The 26,245-nt window shown below is 42.0% G+C and overlaps 1 protein-coding gene across 2 annotated transcripts in view; it reads right to left on the bottom strand.

The window, feature by feature from the left end:
- The window catches only part of SORT1 (sortilin 1), a 44,051-nt gene extending 18,670 nt beyond the window's left edge, over window positions 1-25,381 (bottom strand). Inside the window, exons 1-9 of one of the 2 annotated variants that reach the window (XM_077765581.1) lie at window positions 25,322-25,381; window positions 23,818-23,891; window positions 13,806-13,908; window positions 13,105-13,269; window positions 10,208-10,281; window positions 6,084-6,133; window positions 5,053-5,183; window positions 1,975-2,119; window positions 845-1,000 (exon numbers count right to left, since the gene is read on the bottom strand). In XM_077765581.1, the coding sequence (XP_077621707.1) occupies window positions 845-1,000; window positions 1,975-2,119; window positions 5,053-5,183; window positions 6,084-6,133; window positions 10,208-10,281; window positions 13,105-13,269; window positions 13,806-13,908; window positions 23,818-23,849 (856 nt within the window). In that variant the 5' untranslated portion in view covers window positions 23,850-23,891; window positions 25,322-25,381. The remainder of the gene's footprint in view (window positions 1-844; window positions 1,001-1,974; window positions 2,120-5,052; window positions 5,184-6,083; window positions 6,134-10,207; window positions 10,282-13,104; window positions 13,270-13,805; window positions 13,909-23,817; window positions 23,892-25,321) is intronic. The other variant, XM_077765580.1, reaches the window with a different exon arrangement.
- Window positions 25,382-26,245: the final 864 nt, after the last annotated feature.

Below are 26,245 nucleotides of genomic sequence, written 5' to 3' on the forward strand. Positions count from 1 at the left end.
ATAAGTGCCATGGAAAATCCTGCCCCGCTAAAGAGGGGCTGAGTGTGTGTGTGAATAGGGGAGGGCAGACGAGCTCCCTGTGGGATGGAAGGCTCTGTGTCTCTATTCAGAAAGCAACGCATGAGCACAGATTGGAAGGGGGATGGTGTCAGCCTTGCAGATATCTGCGGAAACAGAGAACAGTCTCTGAAAACCTCTAAACCACGTGTGTGTGTGCCTGGCGTGTTTAAGGACTGACGGAGGGCTGCAGTGACTAGAATGCAGTGAGCAGAGGGGAGGGGGTGGAAGGAAATGGGCCAGTACTGCTAGAGACCTTGCTGACCACTACAAGATCTTTACAAATAAAAACAAACAACCTCCCACCTCCCACCAAAAAATAAAGACACCTATACAAAACCTTAAGAGTCTTTGTACTTTAGAGTGGCGTGTTTATTTGTGTAACTGGGCCTTAGCAAAGGTGAGCTCTGCATCCCCGCGGGGCAGAACACCAGAGGAACACTGGCCCACTACAGCTGTGCCTTCTACAGGGAGAAAGGCAGGAAGTGGTTCAAACTCAGGCTCATTCCTCTAGGCCTAAACCTCCCAATATAGAAAACTCATTTCTTTGATTTATTTAAAACTTCCTCTAAACAACACAGAACCCAAAAAATCTTTCTACCTGCTGCTGCACTGTTCTTTTTAGCTCTATTTACCAGAAGCGATGTAAAATAAAGAGCCAGCATTGACATGGATAGGCTTGCCGGCGAGGCAAGCAACAGTACAGGGAGGGGGCAGGACCACCATTCTCTCTGAAAGCCTCAACTCCCAACACTTGCAGCTGAAGCACAGCTGTGCCCAGACTCACCTTCCGAGAGCACACTTGTTATATAGACCCCGCGGAGGGAGGTCACATTGGTAAAGTCCGTCTCGCCCCCTGTGGTGGTGTAGAGATGCCGGTCTAAGGACTTGGAATAGATAATGCCTCGGTCGTCTGAGGTAAAGATTGTGCCAAATCCGGTATCTGAAACAGGCAAACAAACGAGACCACTATGTCTTGGGAGTAGGGAACAGAGAGACAAGAGTCCAACCACACGCATGACTAAACGACGGACTGACTGACTGCATACGTTAGCCAACCGTCCCCCTTCATGATGTAGATGCAGACCTGAGAATTAATCCTGGTTAGATACTCATGACTTTCGTGTCCACCTTTAATTCTGTTAGTCAGGTTGGTGCCTGGAGTATGGTAAATACTGTTTGTTGAGTGAATTAATCAGATGCCACAGAAAGCCCTTCCCAAATATATTATGGTGGCAGAGGCGATACATTTAGATTCCTATCATACATACCTCTAAATCTTTACATTCTAGACCAATGCTTGTCAAACTATCTGTGGAGAAGTATCAATGTTTTTTTTAAGTTGTATTTATTTAAGTAATACCCACACCCAACATGGGGCTTGAACTCACAACCCTGAGATCAAGAGTCCCATGCTCCTCTGAGCCAGCCAGGCACCCTGTTGAAGGGTCAATTTTTAAATTTCTATTATGGCACAAAATGATCCTTTGTAAAATATAATAAAAATTAATCCTAAGAAGAGTGAAATACAAAACATAATCCTCAAAGTTTTAATGATTCAACTCAACAGATGTAAAATTACTTTGTCCAATGCAATAGGAGTTTCTCAATGCTTGTTATTGCTTTGATGCTTACTTGGCAACAAGGAGCCTGCAAACCAGTAACAGTCCACCAACCATTCTCTGAGCGGCACTGCTCTAGAATACTTGCACATACACATAAACCACATTATAGAGCCATAGCAAGGGGCTTTCGTAACAGAGACTACATAGTATCTCTAAGACAGAGTATTCAGTAGGATGATAATAAAAACCTAGGGGTAAGAGGAAAGTCAGCATGTAAGAAGGAAGCTCAAAATAGAAGTTGAAGTTTAAATCTCTATGCATTCAAGGGTGGGCTACTAAAAAAAGCTCTTACCTCCAGGTTCGTCTACATGCATGAACACCATGTCATCATTAGCTGCTAGAATAGAATAGAACTGTTCCTGCCCCACAGAAGGTAGCTGGGCCATGCTCCACGTGTCCCCTTGATCTGTTGACACATGAATCCTTCTTGTCGTATCCTGGAACAAATGCCAATATTTATCTTTTCAATTTTCCACCAAGATGCCATGTGCAGGGACATGAATAGGAACATTATTATTCATAACTATAAGTCTCACTATCCATTTCCTCGCTGAGTACAACTGTTATAAATAATAGGTCCTAGTATCAATTACCAAAGCTATTTCTAATCCCTAGCAAAGTTCTAGGCGATGGAACAATACATTCTATTGTAAGCAAGGCTATCTTGACTTCCTCTTTGGCTTCTCCATTCTGGTAATGGCCTTGTAAGACGTAATCCTCCAAATCTCTGACACTCCCATTTCCTTCAACAGAGCTAAGGGTATGATGGGGGTCGTCTTTAGTTTGGCTTTATAGCCATTCGCATATGCTTGCTCAGATAATTCTTAACGTGATGATTGTTGCACCAAAGTTTGGTCCCTCTGAGACAGTCCTGGCATAATCCAAAGAATGAGATAATTAAGAGATCAAGGAGATGAAATGGAGATGAAACTCATGCTTGGGAGATCACAAGGGAGTCAAGATGTGACATGTCTCCTCTTTAGGAAGTCTCTCTAAACAGTCATACTAAAGGGGACACGCACAGGCTGGGAAGAGGCCAAGGAGAGGCAGAAATTAATATAAGGGAGCTGATCAGGGAGTATTTATCTGCTAAAAGAAGTCTGTTAAGGAGGCAATTAACACCTCCTTTCAGACAAATAGCTTAAAATAGCTACTAGACATAGTTAGCTAGGGCACAGAAATTAGTCCCAAGGCCTCCTTATGTTAAATACTCTTTAAAATTCAGTGACAAGTACATTTAACCTATTTCTCTAACTTCTACCTAGATGTTTACTTTCAGTCTTACTCATTGTTACAGGCAGAAACTAGAATTAAAAAGCACACAGTAGAATGTGAAGTTTTGTAGACAGTGGCAGTACAGAGTAGGAGGCTACCTCTGGAAGCAGTCTGATTTCTACCAGGTTCTATCTCTGGGTAACCCTAAGCAAGTTACTCAATTTCCTCAAATACAAATGGAGAAGAGAGGGCCAGCTCCTAGGGCTGCTGGCAAGATGACCACAAAACTGCTTGGGAGAGTTATGTATAGTTACTGTGTCTACTTCCCCATCTCGACTCCCTTCCTCTCCAAACCCACTGTAATCAGCCTGTTAACCCTAGTGTTCTGAAGAAACCACGCTTGTCCAGGTCGCTGACACCCTCCACTCTGCCAGCCCCAGTGGATAATTCTCAGGACTCCTCTAATTCTGTACCTCAGTTGACTTTCACACAGTGGATCACTCCTCCTGCTTAAGACACTTTCTCCACTTGGCTTTTGTGGTATCCCTGTGCTATTCCCCACCTCCCTGGTCCTCCCTTCTCAGTCTTCTTTGCTGGATTTTCATCTCTTTCCAATCTTTCAGGGTCTCTAGGGTGCTCTGGCCCATGCTCAGTCTTCCAGAAGAGATCATCTAGTCACATAGCTTTATATACCATATAATTTGGAGACATCCATACACCCAAATGCTTACTCAACACTGCCGCTTAGATATCTAGCAGGCATCTCATACCCAAAACTGAATTCTCGATTTTCCTCCCACAAACTTGGTCGTCCTGTGGTCTTTGCCATCTCAGTAAATGGTGCCACCATTCACCCAGTTGCTCAGGCCAAAGACTAAAGTTATCCTTGGTTCCTCTCATTCCCTCACAATCCACATCTAATCCACCAGTAAATCCTATTGGCAATATGTTAACAATATATCTACACTCCTACCACTTCTTCTCTTATCCATGTTAATAGCCTGGTCTTTCCTTCACTGCTGTCATGGCCTCCCAGCTTTTGGTGCTTCCATTCTTGCCCCTTGGCAGGCTATTCTGGACCCACCTATTCTGTCAAAAAAGCAGCCAGCTTAAACCATTCCCTGGCTCGCCCTTCCCAGCTCCCCAACACATGAAGAGTAAAAACCACACTCTCAGAGTGCCTGGGTGGCTCAGTTGGTTAAGTACCTGACTTCAGCTCAGGTCATGATCTCGCAGTCTGTGAGTTGGAGCCCTGCATCAGGCTCTATGCTGACAGCTTGGAGCCTGGAGCCTGCTTTGGATTCAGTGTCTCCCTCTCTCTCTCTCTGCCCCTCCCTGCTAATGTTCTGTCTCTCTTGCTCTCAAAATTAAATAAACATTAAAAAAAAAAAAAAAAGCCAAGCTCTTAGTCATGAGCCATAAAGGCCACTGGCTCCCCCTCCTTGGACCACCCTTCCCTGTGCTCCAGCCATGCTGCCCTTCTCACTGCTCTTCAATACTTCAAGCATGTTCCAATCCTAGGGTCTTTGCGCTTATTCCTTCATCCTAAATGGACACAGAACTACGCTCTCCCTTCAGTCAGGTCTCAGACAGCCCATCCAAACCACCGTATCTACAACAGCCCTGCTCCAGTTCCCAATACATTCTATTTCCTTACATGGCTATAGATTCCTTCATCGTTTTAATCGTTACTTGATATTATAATGTCATATTTATTAGTTTAGTATCGATCCAATTCCCTACTTAAATATAAGCTCTGAGAGCAGGACATTTATCTGTTTTGTTCACTGCTATATTCCTGGGGACTAGAATAGCACCTAGAATATAGTCAGTACTCAATTAATGTTACTTATTTCCATTATCATTACTGGATAATGAGCAAATAGATTGCTTTTTTCAGATGCCCATGTCTGAGTAGAATCCAAACACTGGGGCTCTGCATCCCAGAACAGGTCATGTAGTGACATCAGGCTGAGGTGCAGAGTAGCCCGGAAGACCCAATCGGCTTCTAGGAAGACTCCCTCTAAATCTTAGTGAATGTTGCAAAAAAGGACTGAAACTCTGTCAGTACAAGCAATAAGTACTGAGTAATAAGGACTCATCTGAGACATATTTAAAGAATATCAGAAATGCCCCCAGAAGAGGCAGCACCCACCTTATCAGCCATCACAGAGGCAAACAGGAAACGTCCCCCAAGACCAAATGAGTAGATTTTCACACCAATGGTTTTGAAGCTTTTCCCCAAGTCTGACGTTCTCCATAATTCCAGGGCCCCAAGGTCAGCTTCTTAAACAAGACAAAACATTAATTAAAATTGCACATACTGGTGAGCCCCTAGTTTAAAACAACTGTTTTAGAATGTTAATTTTATTGCTAAAGGATTGTTAATCCTATGGATGTCAATCAAGTGACGATATAAAATGATATGGCATTAGACATAGGAAATTAATACTTGGGCTTTATTTTTATACATGTGAGGTTTTGCGATGGACAGAAAGACAGAGCTTCCATAATTAGAATACAGTGTTGCATAAAGGTGCCACCACAGTGTTGCATAAATGTGCCACGGCCGCAGCATACTGTTTTGCTTTCTTCATGACACTTGGAAACTACCTTATTCCCTATTTCAAGTAGTCTTGAGTTTTGGGTTTTCTTGCTGGTCATCTAATACCCCTACTGGAATTCAAGACCCATGAGAGCCGGCCTTGGGGATCTTGCTCTCCATTCTTACAACAGTGACTGGCACACTACTGCAGGCACTCACGTGAATGACTGGATAAATGGAATGGATTTGTTGAATGAATAAATGAAAGATTACGTTTTCTGCTTTGAAACAGTGCCAGGGATTGGACAGCCAACAACTTCCACCAACACAAACACAATCTCCATGCTCTTTTGCAGAAATCACTATGTACTTCAACTTGTTACTGCTTGTGGCCTAATATTTACTTTATATAAGACATTACTAAAATTAAGTATACTGCCTCTGTGTGTGGCTTGCATATTTATTGGATCTAGGCTCAGTACTTTCAAAATTTGAATCTGGTTGTAATTTCAGAATTTTAAAAATCACTGGCAGTTATCTTTAGCTATTAAAATCACAGGACAATGGAGGGATCTTTGATGTTTCTACTTCTTACAACCATGAATGGAGGACACTCTTATTTGGGACTAAAATATACTTACTGCAAGAGCCATTTGCATAGGTGGTAAAGAAGATGGTGTTTTCTGATCCCCTACAAAAGGCAAAGACAGAGAAGACAGGGTTCAAGATTGCCGTCATGACAGTCACAAGCTCCAGGCCAGTCTATTAATGACAACTCCACCTGCAGGTGCGAGCTAAAAGCTTTCAAGGTGCTTCATGCCAGACTCTTGCAGCCTCGCTGGTCAAGGCTCCCCCACCACCAGGCCCCAGGATTTTCCCCGGTCTGCTACTTCTTCACGGGAGCCCTTTCAGTTGGTCAGACTGGCCTACTTACTCTCTCCCAATCTGCCTCTTGCGTTTGCTCTTCCTGTTTCCAGCTTAAAAATACTTTTCTCTCTCATGTAACCAAACCTTACCCTCACAATCTTTAGTCTCGAGATTAAAATCTAGTTCTTCTCTTTTTTTTTTTATTAAACATTTTTTTCTTAATGTTTATTTATTTTTGAGAGAGAGAAAGAGCATGAGCGGGGGGGGGGAGGGGGGGGGGGGAAAGGAGAGGGGAGGAGGTCAGAGGATCAAAGCAGGCCCCATGCTGACAGCAGAGAGCCTGATGCTCCAAATTCACAACCCACAACCCACAACCATGAGATCATGGCCTGAGCTGAAACCAAGAGTCCGACGCCTAAACGACTGAGCCACACAGGAGCCAAAAATCTAGCTCTTCTATGACATTCTTCCTGGCACTCCAACCAGGAAGCTTCTTTGCTGCAAACTTCTAGACCAGTGATTCTCAGCTGAGGGCACTTTTGCTCCTCAGGGGTCATTTCCTGTGGTCACAAGTGGGGGTTGGGCAGTTGTGTCGTGGCCAGAGATGCTGCTAACCACCATGTGCGATGCACAGGCTGACTCCCCCACAACAAAGAGCAGTCTGGTCCAAAACACCAGTAGCACCAAAGTTGGGAAACCCTACTTTAGGGCATGGTGCCACTCTGTGCCAACCACTTGGCATTTCTTTGTCTCCTATTTGATTATTTTAACCCACCAGTTTATGTCTTCTCTCTCCTATTACATTACTGGGTTCTTCAAGACAGGTGTGCAGTTCTGTGCTCTGTTGTTTCCCCTTAGTACCAACTTCAATGTTTTGCATGTGCTAAGTAATTTAGTTCTTTCATCTTAAATAGACAGTGAGGTCAGAGGCTGAATTATTTAAATTTGAACTTGGAAAACGAGTTTGCAGGAAAACGGATTCAGACCCCAATGGTACTTCTAGATCAGCACCAGTGGAAGGTGCTGGGTCTGAGCACGTTCCTTTGGCGCTGCAGGCTATCAATTCCTAGAAATCAAACATCTAAAAGGTGAGTAAACGGTTGAACAGCAGCCCAGTTATCCTATATTTAGACACCAATCAGAGAAACGAGTTACAAGAATAAAAAATTATACAGAATACAAAATAAAATGCCATTCAAAAATAAATTTTTAATTTTAAAAAAATTTTAAGTAATCTCTCTACACAATGTTGGGCTCAAATCCATAACATGGAGATCAGGAGTCACAAACTGCACTGATAGAGCCAGCCAGGTGCCCTCTAATTTTCACTTTTAAAGATGATTTTTCGGCTTGTTTCTTTGAACTTTATTGAGGTATAACTGACAAATAACATTTAAAGTGCACACTGTGGTGACTCTAATACACATATGTAAAGGTGAGTTTGTGTGTGTGTGTGTATGCTTTTTTTTTTTAATGTTTATTTTGAGGGGAGGGGGGAAGGGAATCTGATGTGGGAGCTCGAGTGTGAGATCATGACCTGAGCCTAAATCAGTAGTCAGATGCTCAACCGACTGAGCCACATAGGCGCCCCCATAAAAGTGAGTTTTAACAATGAAAATTACTGTAGTCTTACTATAGTAACACCCTGTGTACTTCAGATCCATCAAGAGTGAGGCAATTTGTTAACTTAGTTACCTTAAAAGTTGCTTCCTTCCATGAGTGCCTGGGTGGCTCAGTCGGTTGAGGCAGCTCAGCACAGAGCCTGCTTGGGATTTTCTCTGTCTCTGCCCCTCCCCTACTCGCTCTGTCTCTCTCAAAATAAATAAACTTTAATAAATAAGTGAAAGTTACTTCCATCCTGATAAGACCATATAAGACACAAACACAGTTTACTGAAATACACAGAATGAACGGGGAGCCTGGGTGGCTCTGTTCTACTGAATTCTACTCAGGTCATGATCTCACAGTTCCTGAGATAGAGCCTTGCATTGGGCTCTGTGCTGACAGTGCAGAGCAAGCTTGGGATGCTCTCTCTCCTCTCTCTGCCTCTCCCCTGTACACACATGCTCTCTCTCAAAAAATATATGAATAAGCCTAAAAAAGTACACAGAACGAACATAGATGTGGCATGTGTACTATGATGGGGCTGTAAAAACCTCATGTAACCAGTGTTTTCTGGGAAAAGGCCATTTGATTCAAGCGATATATTTTTAATACTTTAATTTCAGTAGATACATTTGGCAATGTCTCTATTACACATTTCCCTGACTCCCTAGGTAGAGGACATTAAATATGAAATTCTTCCGTGGGACTGTGGGTCATCTTCATGAGCTCACGACCATCAACCGCAGGAAACTGGAACACAGTGTTCCCATTAGAAGTTACTGAGGCACGTGTGCTCTCTTGATCTGGCACTAAATAGTCACATCCTATTATGGCTTCTGGTTTTGCTGCTTTTACAGTTCTGCTGCCTCCGCCTGGCTCTCAGGCAGGGGCTCTCATGTGGGCAGGCGTGTGCCTGTTAGCATTCACAGAGCCCACCTCTGGCGCCAGTGTGCTATGGAAGGGGAAACTAGAGTAATAAGTTTGCTGAAATTAGTCAAAGATAAGGAAGAAAGCGGTTTGAAACAGGGGAGTGAGCCTAATCAGAATTTGGGGCATGTGAAGGTTTTTAATTCAATTCTTTCTCAACCATCCCCCAAACTCCTCCCATAAATCTCCTTTCCCAAAAGCCCAGAGAGGTTAAGCCACTGACTAGCCGGTTGCGAACAAAGGTGACCTGTTCCCAAGTAAGAGTTCCTCCACTGCGTTATTTTAATGTTTATTTTTTAATGTTTTACTTATTTCTGAGAGAGAGAGAGAGAGAAACAGACAGCGTGAGCCGGGGAGGGGCAGAGAGAGAGGGAGACACAGAATCCAAAGCAGGCTCCAGACTCTGAGCTAGCTGTCAGCACAGAGCCCGACATGGGGCTTGAACCCATGAACTGTGAGATCATGACCTGAGCCAAAGTCGGATGCCCAACCGACTGAGCCACCCAGGTGTCCCAATGTTTGTTTATTTTTGAGAGAGAGAGGGAGAGAGAGACAGAGTACAAGCAGGGCAGGGGGAGAGAGAGAGGGAGACACAGAATCTGAAGCAGGCTCCAGGCTCTGAGCTGTCAGCACAGAGCCCAAGCTAGGGCCTAAACCCATGAACTGTGAGATCATGACCTGAGCTGAGACAGAGACAGAGAGAGAAAATATGAGCAGGGGAGGGGCAGAGGGAAAGGGACAGAGAATCTGATGCTGGCTCTTGTATGCTGACAGCATCAAGGCTGATAAAAGAACTTGAACTCACATCTGAGGCTCAACTGAGCCACCCAGGCGCCCCTCCTCCACTGCATCATTTGAAGCAGGCACTGGGTGGGGGTGGGGGCCCAGGGAGAGAAGGGGAGGATTTTTGGTGCACAGACAGTGTGACTGACGGGCTGGAAGCTCTCTGGGCTTTCTTCCTGAGTCCGTGCTACATTCCACACAACTGAAATGGAACTCTAGACGAGGAAATATAAATCTGGGTGCAGGGAAGTACGTAAGTCCTCAACTCCAAGCTGTACTTTATGCTTTCCAACTGATGTCACCATTAATGGAGACTAAACCTTTGTAGGCAGCAGCTACTCAGTCCCGTGCCTTGTTTTACACTTTATATTCTAACATTTAGTGAGACTAAGTATTCTTCCCCCGCAGAATTAGAGGCTCTTCCAGGTCAAGATCTGGGTCATACCCTTTCTCTTGGATCCCTGAGGGCACCCTGAAGAGTACTTGGCCCATGGTAAGTGCTCAATATTTACTCATGTGACTTCTGGCAGCACTGTAAGGAAAGGTTTAGGGCTCTGCACAGATGGAGTCTTCTGTTACTCACCATTTGGCCAAACACACTGCTTTGTGGATTTCTTCCCATTTTCCCCCAAAATCCTTGGACACCCACAGGCCATTCTGAAAGATTATAAATGACTTATCAGAATTCCAGCTTTGTCCTGTGCAGCTGCTTCTCTGACCTTTAATATTTTATATCCGATCATTCAGGGCAGTAAAAACACACTGAAGTTCCATCCAAGCTGCCTGTGCTCCACACACACATGGTTTATGGGGGTCTTGTCAGGGTTTGGGAGGTTCAGAATGACAAATGCTTGTGGAGTGCCTAGTACATGCCAGGCACGGTACCAGATGTTGCCTGGGGGACACAAAGACAAATAAGATGTGCTTCCTGCTCTCAAGGAGTTCACAGTTGAACAAGGGGTGCAGATATGAAGTTTGATACAATGTGGTAACTTGTAACATGGTCTCTGGGGTGAGAATAGGGAGGGGGGAACAATGAATGAGACCCTTTGTGAAGACAGATGAACTAGTATTAAATAATCAACAGTTTAACCCAAAGAAGGCAAATGGGAAGATGAGATGTTACTGCACAAATATACACTAGTACTAGTCAAGGCAAGAGGTGATAAAATATCGTGGGGTGGGCAGGGAGCTAAAAGCCTTCAGACACTGATGGAGCACCAATTCTAAGGTGAAGAAAGAAGGGGCGAATGCTTGGGAAAGAGGTGCGGGCCACCTCACAGAGGGCCTCAGTTTTACCTTTTTAAAGATGGAGTACTTGGATGGCAATGGGAAAGATGGATTTTTGACCAGAAGTAGGAAAAGTAATGAAAAAGTGCCACATTAGTGTATGAAGACTTAGTGAGGCCCTAAGCCATAGCTGTGAGGAATGGGCTCAAGAATCTATAAACTAGATTCAGTAGAACTGGATAATTTTTCCTGTAGGGCACAGAGAGAGAGAGAGAGAGAGAGAGAGAGAGAGAGAGCACGCACGCAAGTGTGTGTGTGTGTGTGTGTGTGTGTGTGTGTGTGTAATCTTTAGCAGTATGGGGGAGGGCAGCAAGATAGGAATCTGAGCTTTAGGAGGAAGCCAGAAATACGGATTTGAGAACCTTATACCTTAATTACAGTTGCAGTTAAAATGGTCAGAGTGGAAGAGATTGCTCAGAGTGAAATGAGTGGTGAGCACTTCAGGGGAGGTTGACAGGAGTCTATGAAAGAGACCAGGAAGGAGCGGTTAGAAGGTAGGAAAGAACCAGAGGAATGAAGTCACAGAAGCCAAGCCAACTGAGTTCCCAAAAGGTTGAGACTGGCCAATATTTTCAAATGTAGCAGACACGTAGTAAGATGAAGATGAACAATATCATCTAGATTGACAACACAAGCCTACTGGGCCCAGATCCAGTGGAGGAGGGACAGAGTGCAGTTGAGATTGAATGGGGATGGTCTGGGTGGAATTTACCTCCAGTACTCCCCACTCTCATCCACCATTCTTCCTTCTGTAACTCTTCCTCCTCTGGTAATGTTCACCTCCCAGCATGTCTAAGGTACCTAATTCTACTTAGAAATAGGAAAGGGTCTGATATCACCTGTTTTCACTTTAGTACATATTGGTCCATCTTACCCACCCTGAGTATTTTTACTTCCTACTTACCCTTCACTGGAAGAAATCTGAGGTGTAAAAGCAGACTTTGGCTATCTCTTTCTGAGGACAGCATGTTTCAGTAACCTCAAGACACTTGATAATGGCGATGAGGTGGTCAAAGGGGGGCTGGTGATTCTGTCCACTCCTCTGGGGGTCTCTCTGCTCCCTTGAAGGGCCTACAGCTCAAGCTGCTGGAGGCCAACTTCCTGGAATTGTTGCATTAAGATCTGAAGCCTACCCAGCAAGCTAGTTTCCTTCCTCTAGCCTCCTTTGGCTAAACTTAACTTTGATCCTCCTTGAGTCTTCCAGCCTTCCCTGTGCTCAAAGATCTGCACAGAGAAGGCCCAGAACCCAGACTGCTCTTCCAGAGCCCTTCACCCTCCCTGTGCCAGACTGGTTTCCATATTGATGATCCAGTTTCTGTCCGCAGAATGGTCACCACAGCAATGGCTCTCAAATTTTAGTGTGCAGGCTCAGCCAGGAAAGTCATTAAAAATACTAGCCCCCTCGCAACCAAAAGTCACTGATGGACTCTATCCGGATTGGGGCCTAGGAACTGCATATTAAACCAGTCTCCCAGGAGTTTCTATCTGACGTTGCTGGACAGGAGAAATCAGAAATAAGATGAGAGAGAGCCGTGTAAACACAAAGCATAATTATGATTACCATAGTCTAGCAACTCAGCCACTTTGGGCCCTGAAAACCCATGGTAGAGAAGACTGGTCCTCTAGGGAAGGAAAAGTGAAAGGTGCATCCAGGGAACTTTCAGAGAGGTGGGAGGGTTAGGGAGGGATACAGGTTTCTGGGAACAGTATAGGAATGTGGTAGGGGATGCAGAGATTTAAGACTCTGGATATTTAATACATGAGTATCAAAGATAGAAATCAGGGTGCTTTATATACTAGGAACAAAAAAAATATCATAAAGATGGGGTTTGGCCACAGCAAAGGAACAAGACCATCAGCAGGTTGACAATCTAGGGGTGTCCCTTGCAGCACAAGAATGATTATGTTAAACTGTTTTCTAGTTCATTACTCCAACAGTACACACTTATTCACTTAAAAAACCTGGAATGACAGCTAGATAGCCTATGCATCTGGAAAAGATAGCACATGAAAATCATGCCCTTTAACCAAATAAGAAAAAGATGCAAAAAATACATAATTCATGACTTAAGAAGTCACTAGAAAGCAGTCCAATATAAAGAGCATATCCCGCAGTGCCCTTTTAAAACAGTATATTTTGAGCCTACAAAAAATGCAAAAGAGCAAGACAAGTTCCTCAAGTCTACTTACCTCAGTGCTGAGGGCTAAAAGATAATCAGAATTCTGAGGGCTATACATCATCTGAGTCAGAGGATGAAAAGGGAGATTGGTCTGAACAAAGTTCTTTGCAAAATCTGATGATCTAAAGATTCTTCCTCCATGACTTCCTCCAGACACTTCTGCTGTTAAAATCACCTGATCAGGAAGAAAAAAGTTCAGATTCAGAATACAATACTATAAAAGCACAGGAAGTTCTTACACCATTTTCACCAGATGTGAATTTTCAAAAGTAAGAAGAGTTATAAAAACAGATCAGTTGGTGCACTGCACTCCTCCAGTATTAATTAGTCTTGCAACAAATGTTATCCTAAATTGAACCAGTGTGTCGTAACAATGAATGTAGCCTGCTCAGTTTGGGATTAGCTAGTTGCCCAAAGACTAAAATGTTGTCTCACGGATTATACATTGTGATACCAAACAACCACTACATAATTACAAAGAGTTTGGCTGGATCTCGGAATAGGGACCAAAAAAAAAAAAAAAAAAAAAATCCTGTGTGCTGAATTCCATTCTTTCATCATCAGCACTAAATTATATTTAATTTTAAAAAATACACTGACTGAGAGCAAACTAAATCTATTGGTGTGTACAACTGAATCATTCCCAGATTATCTGACAGCCCTGCAATGTGGTATCAAGCACAGCTTCATATATGTCTGAATGTGTCTCACCTTTCCAGAATTCTCAGGACCAATAGCCATGCCAAACTCAGTCCGAATGAAGGTGTTATTGATGAGATTTGTAATATCCTTAAAGTTCTTTCCATAGTCCTCACTGAGAGGAAGAAAAACAAGACACATTTAGAATGCAATGTCGAGGACGCTGCTGGGCTCCTGCCTGGCTTCCATTCCCCCTTCCCACTGGCTTTGCTGAGGCACTCACCCTCCCCTAACAGTCACCTGCCTCAGGGGGACTGGTTCCATCTCTGGCTCTGGTGGTGTGCCTGATTAGTCTGAAGGAAACTGCATCCCCTTACCAGTGATGGGATCAGAGATGTGGAATGACCCAGGATGAGCCAATAAAACAAAAGGGGGTAATTTGGAGTCTTTTAGGAAACACATTTCCTTACACTTAAGACAGCCACCTGACAAAACAATGTTTTCTTTTAGATCAGTGGTTCTCAATCAGTGTATTTTTGCCCCCCACCCCCACCCCTGGCCACAAACATTTGATAACATCTGGAGACATTTATGATTATCATCAACTCAGGGGTGAGATGCTACTGGCATCTAGTAGGTAGAGGCTAAAGATTCTGTTACACATACTACAATGCACAGGACAGTTTCACAAGAAAAAATTATCTGGCCCCAAATGTCAGTAATGCAAAATTTGAGAAACCCCAACACTGTAATATGTGAATACAAAGCAAAAAAATTGCTACTGGCATTCAGACACAATGAGAACATAGCTTGAAAAACAAGCCAACATAAGTGAAGAGAACTGCTGAGGGGATTCAGGAATTCTGGAGCCTGTGACATGGGATGGAACTAACACTGAAGCCCATCCTTCTGTATTAGTTATGCGCCATTAATTCCATTATTATATAAGCTAGTTTGGGTTGGGATGTCTGCTAGATGTAGCCAAAGGCCTCCTAACTAATCTATGAATGCACAGTACACATGATAAAGCTGTAAACTAAGTAGCAGGAGTCTTGAAGTCCCCCACTTCCAGAGGCCGCGTCCCAGGTACCGGTCTCCAGTGCATGCAACGCACAAAACACAGCTCAGGAAAACAAATGCACTTAATCTCATCTCTTGGGTTGTCAAAGCTTTCCCCCAGAGTCCGTTCCAACAATATCTTTGAGAGGTATTCAATTTTGTGTTTAGATTTTGAAAAGCAAAGGCAAAAAAATCAGTAGCTGTCTACCTCTGATGGGTTTAATACCGTGTGCAGTTCTGATAAAACATGACATAGAATATGAAATCTTAACATTCACTAAATCGAAATGTTCATCAGTGGAGACCACCATGTTTTGTGAGTCAACTGCCCAGTGACAAATGCAATGTGCAGTGCTCTTCACCAACAGAACAGACACTTTAACAGATGGTACAATTTTGGTAGCAGCCTCAACAAATAATCACAGAGCCACATAACATGAGAGATACAAAGGACTGAGGAGAGCATGCTGTCCGACTCCCCTATCTCATGGATGAGGAGGTTCAACAGGAGACAACTGTCAAAAGTCAACGAGTTAATTAAGGGCAAAACTGAAACTACAATGCAATTCTCTTAACTCTCAGCCCCAGACTAGACCAACTTTTAATTATTTGTGAGTTTTTCTCTTACAACTTGTGGTCTTTCGCTTGTGGCCTAGGCTGGTGGCCTGGCAGTAAAGACGGGCTCAGAGGAAGTTGGGAGCAGACAGGAAGGTAGTATCTCTGAGTGTCTGCATAGGTATGCTAAAGCAAAGTACATGTGACTTTAGGTTGTCTGAATAACTCTTCCCATTTCTTAACATACAGACACAGAAGATTCCTAAACAAAACAGAGATTAGGCGCTGCCCAACCAATTCCTTTATTACCCTTTCCTTGGCTTTGGAGCACAGAAAGTGTTCTTATCTTCCAGACAGCAGGTCAAGGGATATGCATAAATAATCCATACCTCTATGATGTACATATCATCAGTCGCGCAGACAACCATCTAAAGGAGTCTGTAGTGGCTTGCTTATCACCAGCTTACAAATCTCCCCTCCTTCATGACATCCCCAGGGAACCTCCACAAACCTGTTGCCAAGCCTGCTTGCTTTTTAAGAACTTGGCACAACAAAACATATCCCTGCCCTTCAGAAAAAGAAAGCAACATGAACCAAACAAAAAATCATCTGTGACACTACCTTAGGCACTTAAAAAAACAACTGGAGCACAATGGACTAGTCTCTACCTGCAAGGAGTTATGTAGCGTTCTGTCAAGACCACATAAAGCTAAGGAATACATTTTAATATAACACTTTATTTTTTTCTTGAGAGTGTGCGTGTAAGCGGGGAGGGACAGAGAGAGGGAGACAGAGAATCCTAAGCAGGCTCCATGCCCAGCGCAGAGCCCAAGGTGGAGCTCATCTCACAATGCACTGTGAGATCACAGTCTGAGCCCAAATCAAGAGTTGGACGCTTTAACTGACTCAGCCACCCAGGCGTCCCAATACTTTATTTTATTTAAAAAATTATTTTAAATGTTTTATTTATTTTTAAGAGAGAGATAGAGACAGCATGAGCAGGGGAGGGTCAGGGAGAGAGGGAGACACAGAATCTGAAGACAGGCTCCAGGCTCTGAGCTGTTAACACAGACCCCACGCGGGGCTCAAACCCATGAACCGTGAGATCATGACCCAAGCCAAAGTCGGACACTTAACCAACTGAACCACCCAGGCGCCCCCCCCACCAACACTTTATTTTAAAGTAGTTTTCTTTTCTTTTCTTTTTTTTTTTTTTTACTTTTTTTTAACGTTTTATTTATTTCTAGGAGAGAGAGACAGCGTGAGCAGGGGAGGGTCAGGGAGAGAGGGAGTCACAGACTCTGAAACAGGCTCCAGGCTCTGGGCTGGCAGTCAGCACAGAGCCCGACGCGGGGCTCGAACCCACGAACCGCGAGATCATGACCTAAGCGAAAGTCGGACGCTTAACCGACTAAGCCACCCAGGCGCCCCAGTAGTTTTATTTTCTATCAGCATATTTATCAGCATACAACATATGTCATGAAAAGGAAATTAATGAAACAGCTTCAAAAATAAATCTAGTTTCAAATTCCATAAGATAATTAATAGTGTTATAAACAGCAGTCAAATGATAAGTTAACAAAACCCTGTGAGACCATCTGCTTTCGAAACAAGTCTTTTGAACAAAAAATAGCCAATTTCTGGTTACCAAAAAAAAAAAAAAATGATCACTTATGCATACATCTGTGCTGTAAACATATGCATAGACTGTTATGTTTAACAAGAAACTGTTAAAATACAAGTATTATTGGAATATAACCTAATACCCCCAATGAACAAAAAAATCCAGACATTAAAATAAATGAAAAAAAAAAAAGTAATCCTCACATGGGACTTCTAGTAAGAACATGAGAATTCTTAGTAAGATGAAGCACTCCCAAGAGGGTTTTCCTACAAGACTCATATATTGACGTTCAACCCAAATGTCAACAACCAAAAATTACATCCTTGTTTTTGAACACTTTTCATTTACAATATATTGAAACTTGTAATAGCAGGCATTTGAACTGCAGACATTTAATGAAATGGAACAGTGTAGCTCTCCAAAACCTCATATAATCTTACATTTTGATTTTCTCAACAATCAAACAAGCATAGATATCCTTGTTTGGTTGGCTTTCAGGCCTAACCGTTTCTCTGTTTTAGTTCATTTCTGCCATGGTTAAGTTGCTATGAATTGCAACATAAAAGCAACAAGGATGACAATAAACTTAAAAAAAAAAATAACACTTTAGTCGTTTTCCCTAATCAGGAAAGCATATACGGAAGATCCTGATTGCTCACGGGCTCTGTATTTGCAAATGTGACCACTCATTCAAATGTATTTGTAACCCTAAAATCAAGACCCGTGGCACTCTGGCAGTCACTAGCAGGCACGCAGCACGTGATGAACATGTGAGTAACCTTGCATGCCCACTCCCAGCTGAGGGCCAACAGGCGGCTGCTCTGCCTTTTTGTTTCAACTCTTATACTGCAAATAAGGGTCTTCTTCACAGTCTATTTAGTGCTATGCGTTTTGCATCTTTGCATTTTTGTTTTGTTTTTTTCTTTTGCTGGTTATTCTGCTGTTTAAAACAGCCCTTTAGCACAGTGTTGAAGGCTCCTTAGTGTCCTTGCACTAAGGCTTTGATGTACCTTATGGACAAAATACAGGAGTTAGATAAGCGTCTTCTGGGCAAGAATTGGCTGTGAGCTCAATGTTAATGAATCAAGATATATTTAAAAAGGTACCTTTCAATAGAAGGACACACAAAACAAGGTTACGTACTGATCAACTGACAAAAATGAATATTGTGACCAGAGGTTTGCAGGAGCCTAAACCTTTCTTTCTTTTGCCTAAGAGCAATGGTTCTGTGTTCACTAATTCAGTGCTCAAGGAGACTTTGTAGAACAATGAAAATCCACTGTACTGAGATTTCCAGTGTAGCATATTAAAATGTGGCAACATAATTATAGACCTGAAATCATACATCAGCCAGCAAAATGGGCAGAATGTGAATTTACATCAGGCTGAAAAAAATTATTTTTTTAATCCCAACTGTTTAATGCTACCTATGTCTTTTAATTTTAATCTTTTTTTATCCTTATGCAAAAAAAGGATACATGTTTCCTGCAGAAATTTTGAATACAAGCGGGAAAATAAAGAGGGTAAGATATTGTGAATAAAAGCCCGGAACTTTTTTTTTAATGTTCATTTATTTACTTTGACACACACACACACACACACACACACACACACACAGAGAGAGAGAGAGAGAGAGAGAGAGAGAGAGAGAGAGAGAGAGAGCGAGCATGAGGAGGAGAGGGGCAGATGGAGATGGAGAGAGAGAATCCCAAGCAGGCTCCATGCTGTCAGAGCAGAGCTGGACATGGGGCTCGATCCCACCAACCATGAGATCATGACCTGAGCCAAAATCAAGAATCAGACACTTAACCAACTGAGCCACTGAGGTGCCGCAAATCCCAGAACTTTTCATCAGAAGGAACATGAGGATGTATCCGGTATCCTGATTTTGCTTTGGTTGACAAGGCAACGCAATAGGTGTTTTCACGGAAATATTTCCTCAGAGAGGAAAACCACCTAGTTTCATGATTTTTACATGCCTTAAATTGGTAAAAGTGAAGTTTTAGTAAAAATGCCATCATCGTACATTTTAATAAACTTTTTATTTAAGGAAAAAAACAGTAAAATATGTTTTATAATGGAATTATGCTAACCTTGTAACTAAAACATGCAATCACTGTTAATAATCTACTGCAGTGAAAACTGAACCAAGCATATCATTAAAAAGGAAGTCATACAAGATGTGTTAGAGAAGCTAGTTTACTATACTTGGCTGTAATATCTGTTGTATACCTGTAAGTTTTATCTTTTTGTTTAACTTCAAGTAACATACTTAAAAATTTACACTGACTATGGAATAAAACTTTAATTTGAAATTTCTTAAGATGCCCTTACTAATTTCCGAAAGTCAAACGATTCTCAATAGGAAATAAAAATCACAAATAGAGTTTTGTGGTAATTAGGTATAGAATTTCTGTGTACCATAATGCTTACATGTGTCTCACTAAGTTGCTCTTACAATGAAAAGTTAGACTTAAAGAGGCCATAAAACAAAACGGTGCAAAACATCTTTCAGTTGCCAAAAGCCAAACTATCATGTTTACCATAGATACGGTTTATTTCCTTTTTAACTTTACATTTGAAAGAAGCAAATGTACTTCACAATCTATTATATAAGTTATCCCTTAACAGAAAATCAAAATTTAAAGTATTCAAATATAACTCCTTTAAATTGAAGATATCAATATATTATTCAATTTGACTTAATCATTAATGCCTAGGGATTTTATCTATTATTTCCCAAATCTTCCCACAATTCTTATTAAAATAATTTTTTAAATGTTCCCTTATTTTTGAGCGGGGGGAAAGGGCAGAGAGAGGGAGATGGAATCTGAAGCAGGCTCCAGGCTCCGAGCTGTCACCATAGAGTCCAAGAGGGCTCAAACTCACAAACCATGAGATCATGACCTGAGCCCAGGTCGGACGTTTAACCGACTGAGCCACCCAGGCACCCCACCCACAATTCTTTTTTATAACCTAAATACCAAAGTATACTTCCCTCTAACTCCGCATAGGTAACAAAGCTTCCTTCTAATCCTGTGACCTTCTGTGCCCTACTGCTCAGAGCAGCTGGCATGTGAGGAAAGTGCCTTTTCTTTGAATCCCAAATGAACCTTTGATCACATAAGATTTAGTATAGAACAATAATCCAATAAGTAATATAATCATGAGAGCTGTAAAAAAACAGAAGAGTCTTCAGAGTGGATTGAACAGGCTTTTATTTTATTTTTCGTTGAGCGATCTCCCCCTGTTGAGGATTCATCTTAATCAAACTGCCCCCTCCCCTCCGAAGCCACACGTGCCTCTTGGCTGGCATGTTCAACAACACGAGTCAATTCACAGCAGCCAGGCCAGACCAGTGGGGGAAGCAACCAGGCACAGTTACAGTTTCCACCTAAACTCTGGAAGAGGTCTCACTTCCCAGCAGGGGAGAAATAATTAATATTCAAAATGACCTTGGGAAAAAGAAAAAACAATCAAACAAAAGCCCTGCTGTGCGACACGAAGCAAAAGAACCTCAGTAGCGTGAGACTGTACCAGAAACAAACAGCATTGCTCCCCGGTAAAATGTATGTTAGGGGTTTCTCACAAGACAAGACAAGTATAGGATGAAAAGGGCTAAGTCAGATGGTGGTAGGTATTTTGACAGTGACATTTAGCGATACTGTTTGTGTTTTGGTTCTGGCTGTGTTAAAGTAAACACAAAATTGAAAAGCAAAAGGATTGGAAAAAAGATTCATGAAAATACATTTTACTCCCCCTGGGGATGACTCATGAACCTGTCAGGAACAGCTCCAGCCACACGATTCAAGAGCAACATAGAGAATAAAAAGTGAACTCAGAAGGCGAGCAGATAACTGATGCAGGCAGTAGGTATGGAAGATAGTTCAACCCGGAGGAGGAAGAGTTTAGTAAACAGCCTTCACAACAGGGCTCTTCGGAATCAATAGGAGAGGATTTGCTACTAAAAAATAAACTGGAAATCAGCACCTTCTACGATGCATACATGCGTGATATCTATCACAGCAGCATTAGTAATCCTGAAAAAATCAGCTACCACCTATGTTTCCAAGAGGACAGTGATTAAGTGAATTCTGTCAGTCTAACAAAAATGTCAAGTTACCAGCAGAGGGGATATGAACAATATCCTGGGATGAGCCCTTGCCAACCAGACGGGGACAGGTTGTGATGCTGGGCATTAGTAGTACTTGCGTACTGGCAGCAACAAGGGGGTGTGTGCACTTGTAGAAGCCCTGGAAGCATTTCGGGGCAGGCAAGCACTTTTTTACCAACTGGCACAGGAGGCTTTTACATTCATTTTGGCAACTGGTACAGCAGTGCCAGAAGAGCCTGGCTGTGGGCACAGCAGGAGCTGACCGCACTGGGTTCTTGCTCCATGCCAGCCATTGCAAAGCAGAACTTGCAACAGTTACAGTTGGTAATGGTACTGGTCTACGGTGAAGATACATTATCATCATCTTTCTTTCACAGATGACAAAAAACTTAGGGAGGTTAAACGACTTGTTCAAGTTCATTCTGCTTGCAAATAAATGAGAGTACTAAGATTCAGTCCTGGGCCTATTTGCCAACAGAATCTGGCAACTTTACCCTGCATCATGCTGCTTCCCAAGACTATATGGCCGTAGGAGTAATATTAAAGAGGAAAATCAAGATAATAAACTGTAAATAAATTAAGATTACACTTACGGTGAATTTTTTCTTTCTTCTAAGATTTCTAAATGTTTTATAATATGGTTGTATTGCTTTAAAATTTTTTTTTAACATTTGGCTCTGTTTTTAAAAATGTTTATTTTTATTTACTTATTTTTTTTTTAAATTTTTTTTTTAATGTTTTATTTATTTCTAGGAGAGAGAGAGACAGCGTGAGCAGGGGAGGGTCAGAGAGAGAGGGAGACACAGACTCTGAAACAGGCTCCAGGCTCTGAGCTGGCAGTCAGCACAGAGCCCGACGCGGGGCTCGAACCCACGAACCGCGAGATCATGACCTAAGCGAAAGTCGGACGCTTAACCTACTAAGCCACCCAGGCGCCCCTAAAAATGTTTATTTTTGAGAGAAATAGAGCACAAGCAGGGGAGGGTCAGAGAGAGAGGGAGACACAGAATCCAAAGCAGGCTCTAGGCTCTGAGCTGTCAGCACAGAGTCCGATGCAGGGCTCAAACTCACAAACTGCGAGATCATGACCTGAGCCGAAAGTCAGATGCTCAACCAACTGAGCCATCCAGGCGCCCCATGGTTGTGTTGCTTTTATAATGAAAGGTGAATTGGTAAGAAAAACTGTATTATACAGAAAGATTTTATGACAGCAAGTTTTTTTTAACACTGGAAAGAGTTACAAATGTTTTTAAATGTATTTTTTCTTTTCCCAAACAGGATACTTTTCATCTGTCTGAAATGTTTCAACCCCTATTCTAACTGAATAAACAAAATCACCTATAAATTATAGCCCTTTCTAGTACTGGAATTATACAATGCATTATCAATCTTTATCAAATAAAAAATAATACCAGTCTAAAAATTACAGAGAAGCCAAGACATTCATTCATTCGATTAGTATGTAATGCTTGTCTGCTATGAGTCAGCTGTTTGGCTGGTTGTTGGGAGAAACCTGGGTTAGTCAAGAACCTTGCTTTTATGGAGTTTATAGCAATTTCACACAGCAATTCCTTCTTAGCAAATTTTTAAGCCAAAATCACTGTGTGGAAGGGCAGAGAGCACTGCCAGGCTCAGTAGCAACAACAGCCAGTGACCACACCTACTAGGGAAGGGAGGTTAGGCTGATCCATCCAAGAGCTTCAACATGGGTTCACGCCCACCTGGGCCAAGGCCAACAGTCAAATAGAGAACCCTGAGAGAGTACAATGGCTCCTGGGAGCCCTAGGCATAGTTTCTATGTCATCTGCTGGGATGTCATATTCTTTAGGTCCCTTGGGGAAAAATGGAATAGACACAAATGACTAAGACAATCAGCAATTTCTGAGTTAGCTTGTCTTGAATCTTATAATTAAGGTAAAGAACCTACTATTTAGCCAAGCTGTACCTTTGAGAAGACAACTTTAAAACCTTGTGAATGTCACACTACAGATTATGATTCCTGAACATACACTGCCACCATCCTTATCAATGTGAACAGTATTAGGCACTTGGGTTAGGTCTGACCTGAGGACCTCCTCCTGATCTGGAAACAAACTGTTTAGGGCTCAAAACAGGTACACACTTTTTAAAATATTTATTTTGAGACAGAGAGACAGAGAGAGAGAGAGAATCCCAAGCAGGCTCTGTGTTGCTGTTGAGCAACCCATGAATCGTGAGATCATGGCCTGAGCCGAAATCAAGAGTTGGACACTTAACCAACTGAGCCACCTAGGTGCCCCCATACCCATTTTATTATAAGATAAATGACATTCACCTGGGAGGCATAGTGAGGACTGTAAAAACCATTTCAGGGATATAAAAACCATTTTGTGCTATTGCAGGGATATAAAAACCCATAACAGAAAGATGGTTAAACTCTATGCTACTTTCTCACAGATAAATACCCATTTAAATTAATGGAAACACACCCCTATGGACTCTTCCTTCATCTTCCTTTATTGTTTTGCCACTCAATTAGGTCAGCCTAATCTCCTTGGAACTAGATCCCTTTTCATACTTTTTCAGGTTAAGTAGGCACTCAGGGTGCTGAGTGTGAGAGTCTGGTGAAAATTTAAGAGGGCTAGAAGATCCTTTAATCAACTCTGAGATTCCATCAAGTCTACAAAACTAGGGAACTTACATTCGCAATGTGTTACTCAGCCAATGCCCCAGCCACATGTTATGCATCTCACCTTCGATATAGCTTGGACTGTCCGAAAGTCATAATTACCAGTGGTACATGGAAGGTAGTCAAGACTAGAATGATCTGGGAAGAGACAAAAGCATGCAGTCAATAAGAAAGATAGTCTAATTACATGCTTGCATGTGATGAGATTAAATCAACATCTAAAAGGCTGACAAGAGCCCAGCTCTGCAGTAGCCTATACTGTAATATAAAGAAAACCAAGACAGAGCAAGTTACTAGGGCTCACAATGATTCAAGATCTCAGCTTATTTTGTTGAAATGGTCCCATCACATACACTTGAAACAGTGAGGCAGAACTAATCAACTATGCATTATAATAAAGGAAAAGTTTAACTCTTTTGTATCTCTATTATTGTAAGACATTCTTAGGCAAAGATCATCTCTTTTTCCACGTACAGAACAGTATGGGTGCTCTAACAGAGGTCACTGTGTCATATACATCTGTCCTTTCCTTCTTCTCCTTGCTGTTAGTTCTCCATGAAGTTAGTTTTTTAAATAACTATTTTTCTAGACACAAATATGCATGGGGAAAAGATTCTGACAGATTAATACGAGAGGTTAAGGAGTCTCAGAGAGCCATATAGCAAGAAATCTTGGAGATACCAACTCTCTTAGATAAATGAATAAATCATGGGAATTAGCATACAACTCAAATTTTAGCAGGAACTAAGACATGGTTAAAGAGACGGTCTACCAGAAGTTTTAAAATTAATTAAAGTAAGAAGTTTGTAACGCTTTTCGACATCAAAATTATTTCTTTTGGTTCCTGATATAGCCATCATGTGCCTCAATGCTACGATATATATACATTACCAGAATGCCAGAGGATATGAGCTGTGGCCCCTGACCTTGTTCAGACAGAAGGGCACAGAGCCAGGCAACGTTGAGCCTGGATTCAAGACCTGAGGCCACCCTCAGCACACCCTCCTACTGGGAGACTGTCTATACTAGCAGGGATAAGGAGATAGCTCTCCTTTCACACCCCCGATCCTGGCAGTGGCTTCTCTGTGGTACGGAAGGGACAACAGAGGAAGCTGAGCAACTATGAGCCCATGGGCGCCACAGTCCTTCAACACTAACTGTGGGAAAGGACACAGGAACAATACAGTTTGGAGGAAAAATGCCAAGATGTGCAATGTGCAGCTTTCTGCTTCTACACAGGGGTTTTCCCAAGTATTGTGAGGCTTCCGTCTTAGCACATGGCACTCTCCTTTCTCTTTCTTCTTCTTGCTCATCTCGATGCCAAGCAGCCACCAAAGACTAAAACGGTGTCTATCTTCCTATTATGGCGGAAGGCAGTCACAAGATGCTCCCAGTTCTAAAGCAAAACCAAACCAATCACATCATCCTGAAAATCTGTACTGCAAACAGGCATTTTCTGCGACTATCGTTGGAGACCATTTTCAGGAAGTAACAACGTTCATTGTTTAAACTCCTAAAATCGACATCTTCTTGCTACACTGAATTAACAGACTCAAAATACTACTTACCCCAGTGCCATCTCCAACCCAGGACAAGGATACTGAGACACTGAGATCATCAAACACATGCTACAAGGAAAAAAAAAATTTATTTAGAAATGACATCTGTCTTTTGATCTTTGACTTCCTTAAATAATTCAGAACACAATTACTTTTGAAGTAATTCAGTTCATAATTATAAGGGGATATGGACTCCTAGAACAAAATTTGGGAGAGATGGATTGGACTACTTAACCCAAATTACAAACAACTTGGACATTTTAATTCTCTCTCATACGAAGTAAGCCAAGCAGATGAGTTTTCTTACTGCACCAGATGGGGAGATGGAATAATCTAATTGCTTTCTCCAACAGAACTAAATATAAAGATACAGAAAGTATTCTTAGGATGCTTTAAAACAAGAGATCACAGCCCACATTGACAGATATAATTGTAACCCAATCAGCATAATTTACATTTTTCTAGGCAGCCTTCACAGTACAGCTGAGCAGTTAATAGCTGGATTCCTTTTGCTTCTTGGTTAACTCACTGACCCAAAATGACAAGGGACAGAATCAAAGAGCCAATGCCCTGTTTCACCTTTATTTAGTGATGATGATGATAGAAGAACAGTCTTAACAGTTGTGGTAAGAGTGAGGAGAAAGAGAAGGGAAAACTAGTATGTTACATCCAAGATATGGTAAGCACGTTGGACTATAAATCATCATCTTAAATGTTTTAGGGTTTTGGTTTTCAAATACTTTACGTATGAAATAATACATATCCATTATAGAAAATGTAGGCAATAGTAGGGAGGTATAATAAAGAAAATATAAACCATTTATAATCCTATCACGCAAGATATTCAAGGCTAACATTATGTGTATAATCTTCTAGTTTCTATCATTTTTTTTAAGTGATAAAGAAAGAATTGCATTAGGGCAATACTGGCAC

Source organism: Crocuta crocuta, unplaced genomic scaffold (assembly GCF_008692635.1).
Source record: "Crocuta crocuta isolate KB4526 unplaced genomic scaffold, BGI_CrCroc_1.0 scaffold274, whole genome shotgun sequence".
Taxonomy (NCBI): domain Eukaryota; kingdom Metazoa; phylum Chordata; class Mammalia; order Carnivora; family Hyaenidae; genus Crocuta; species Crocuta crocuta.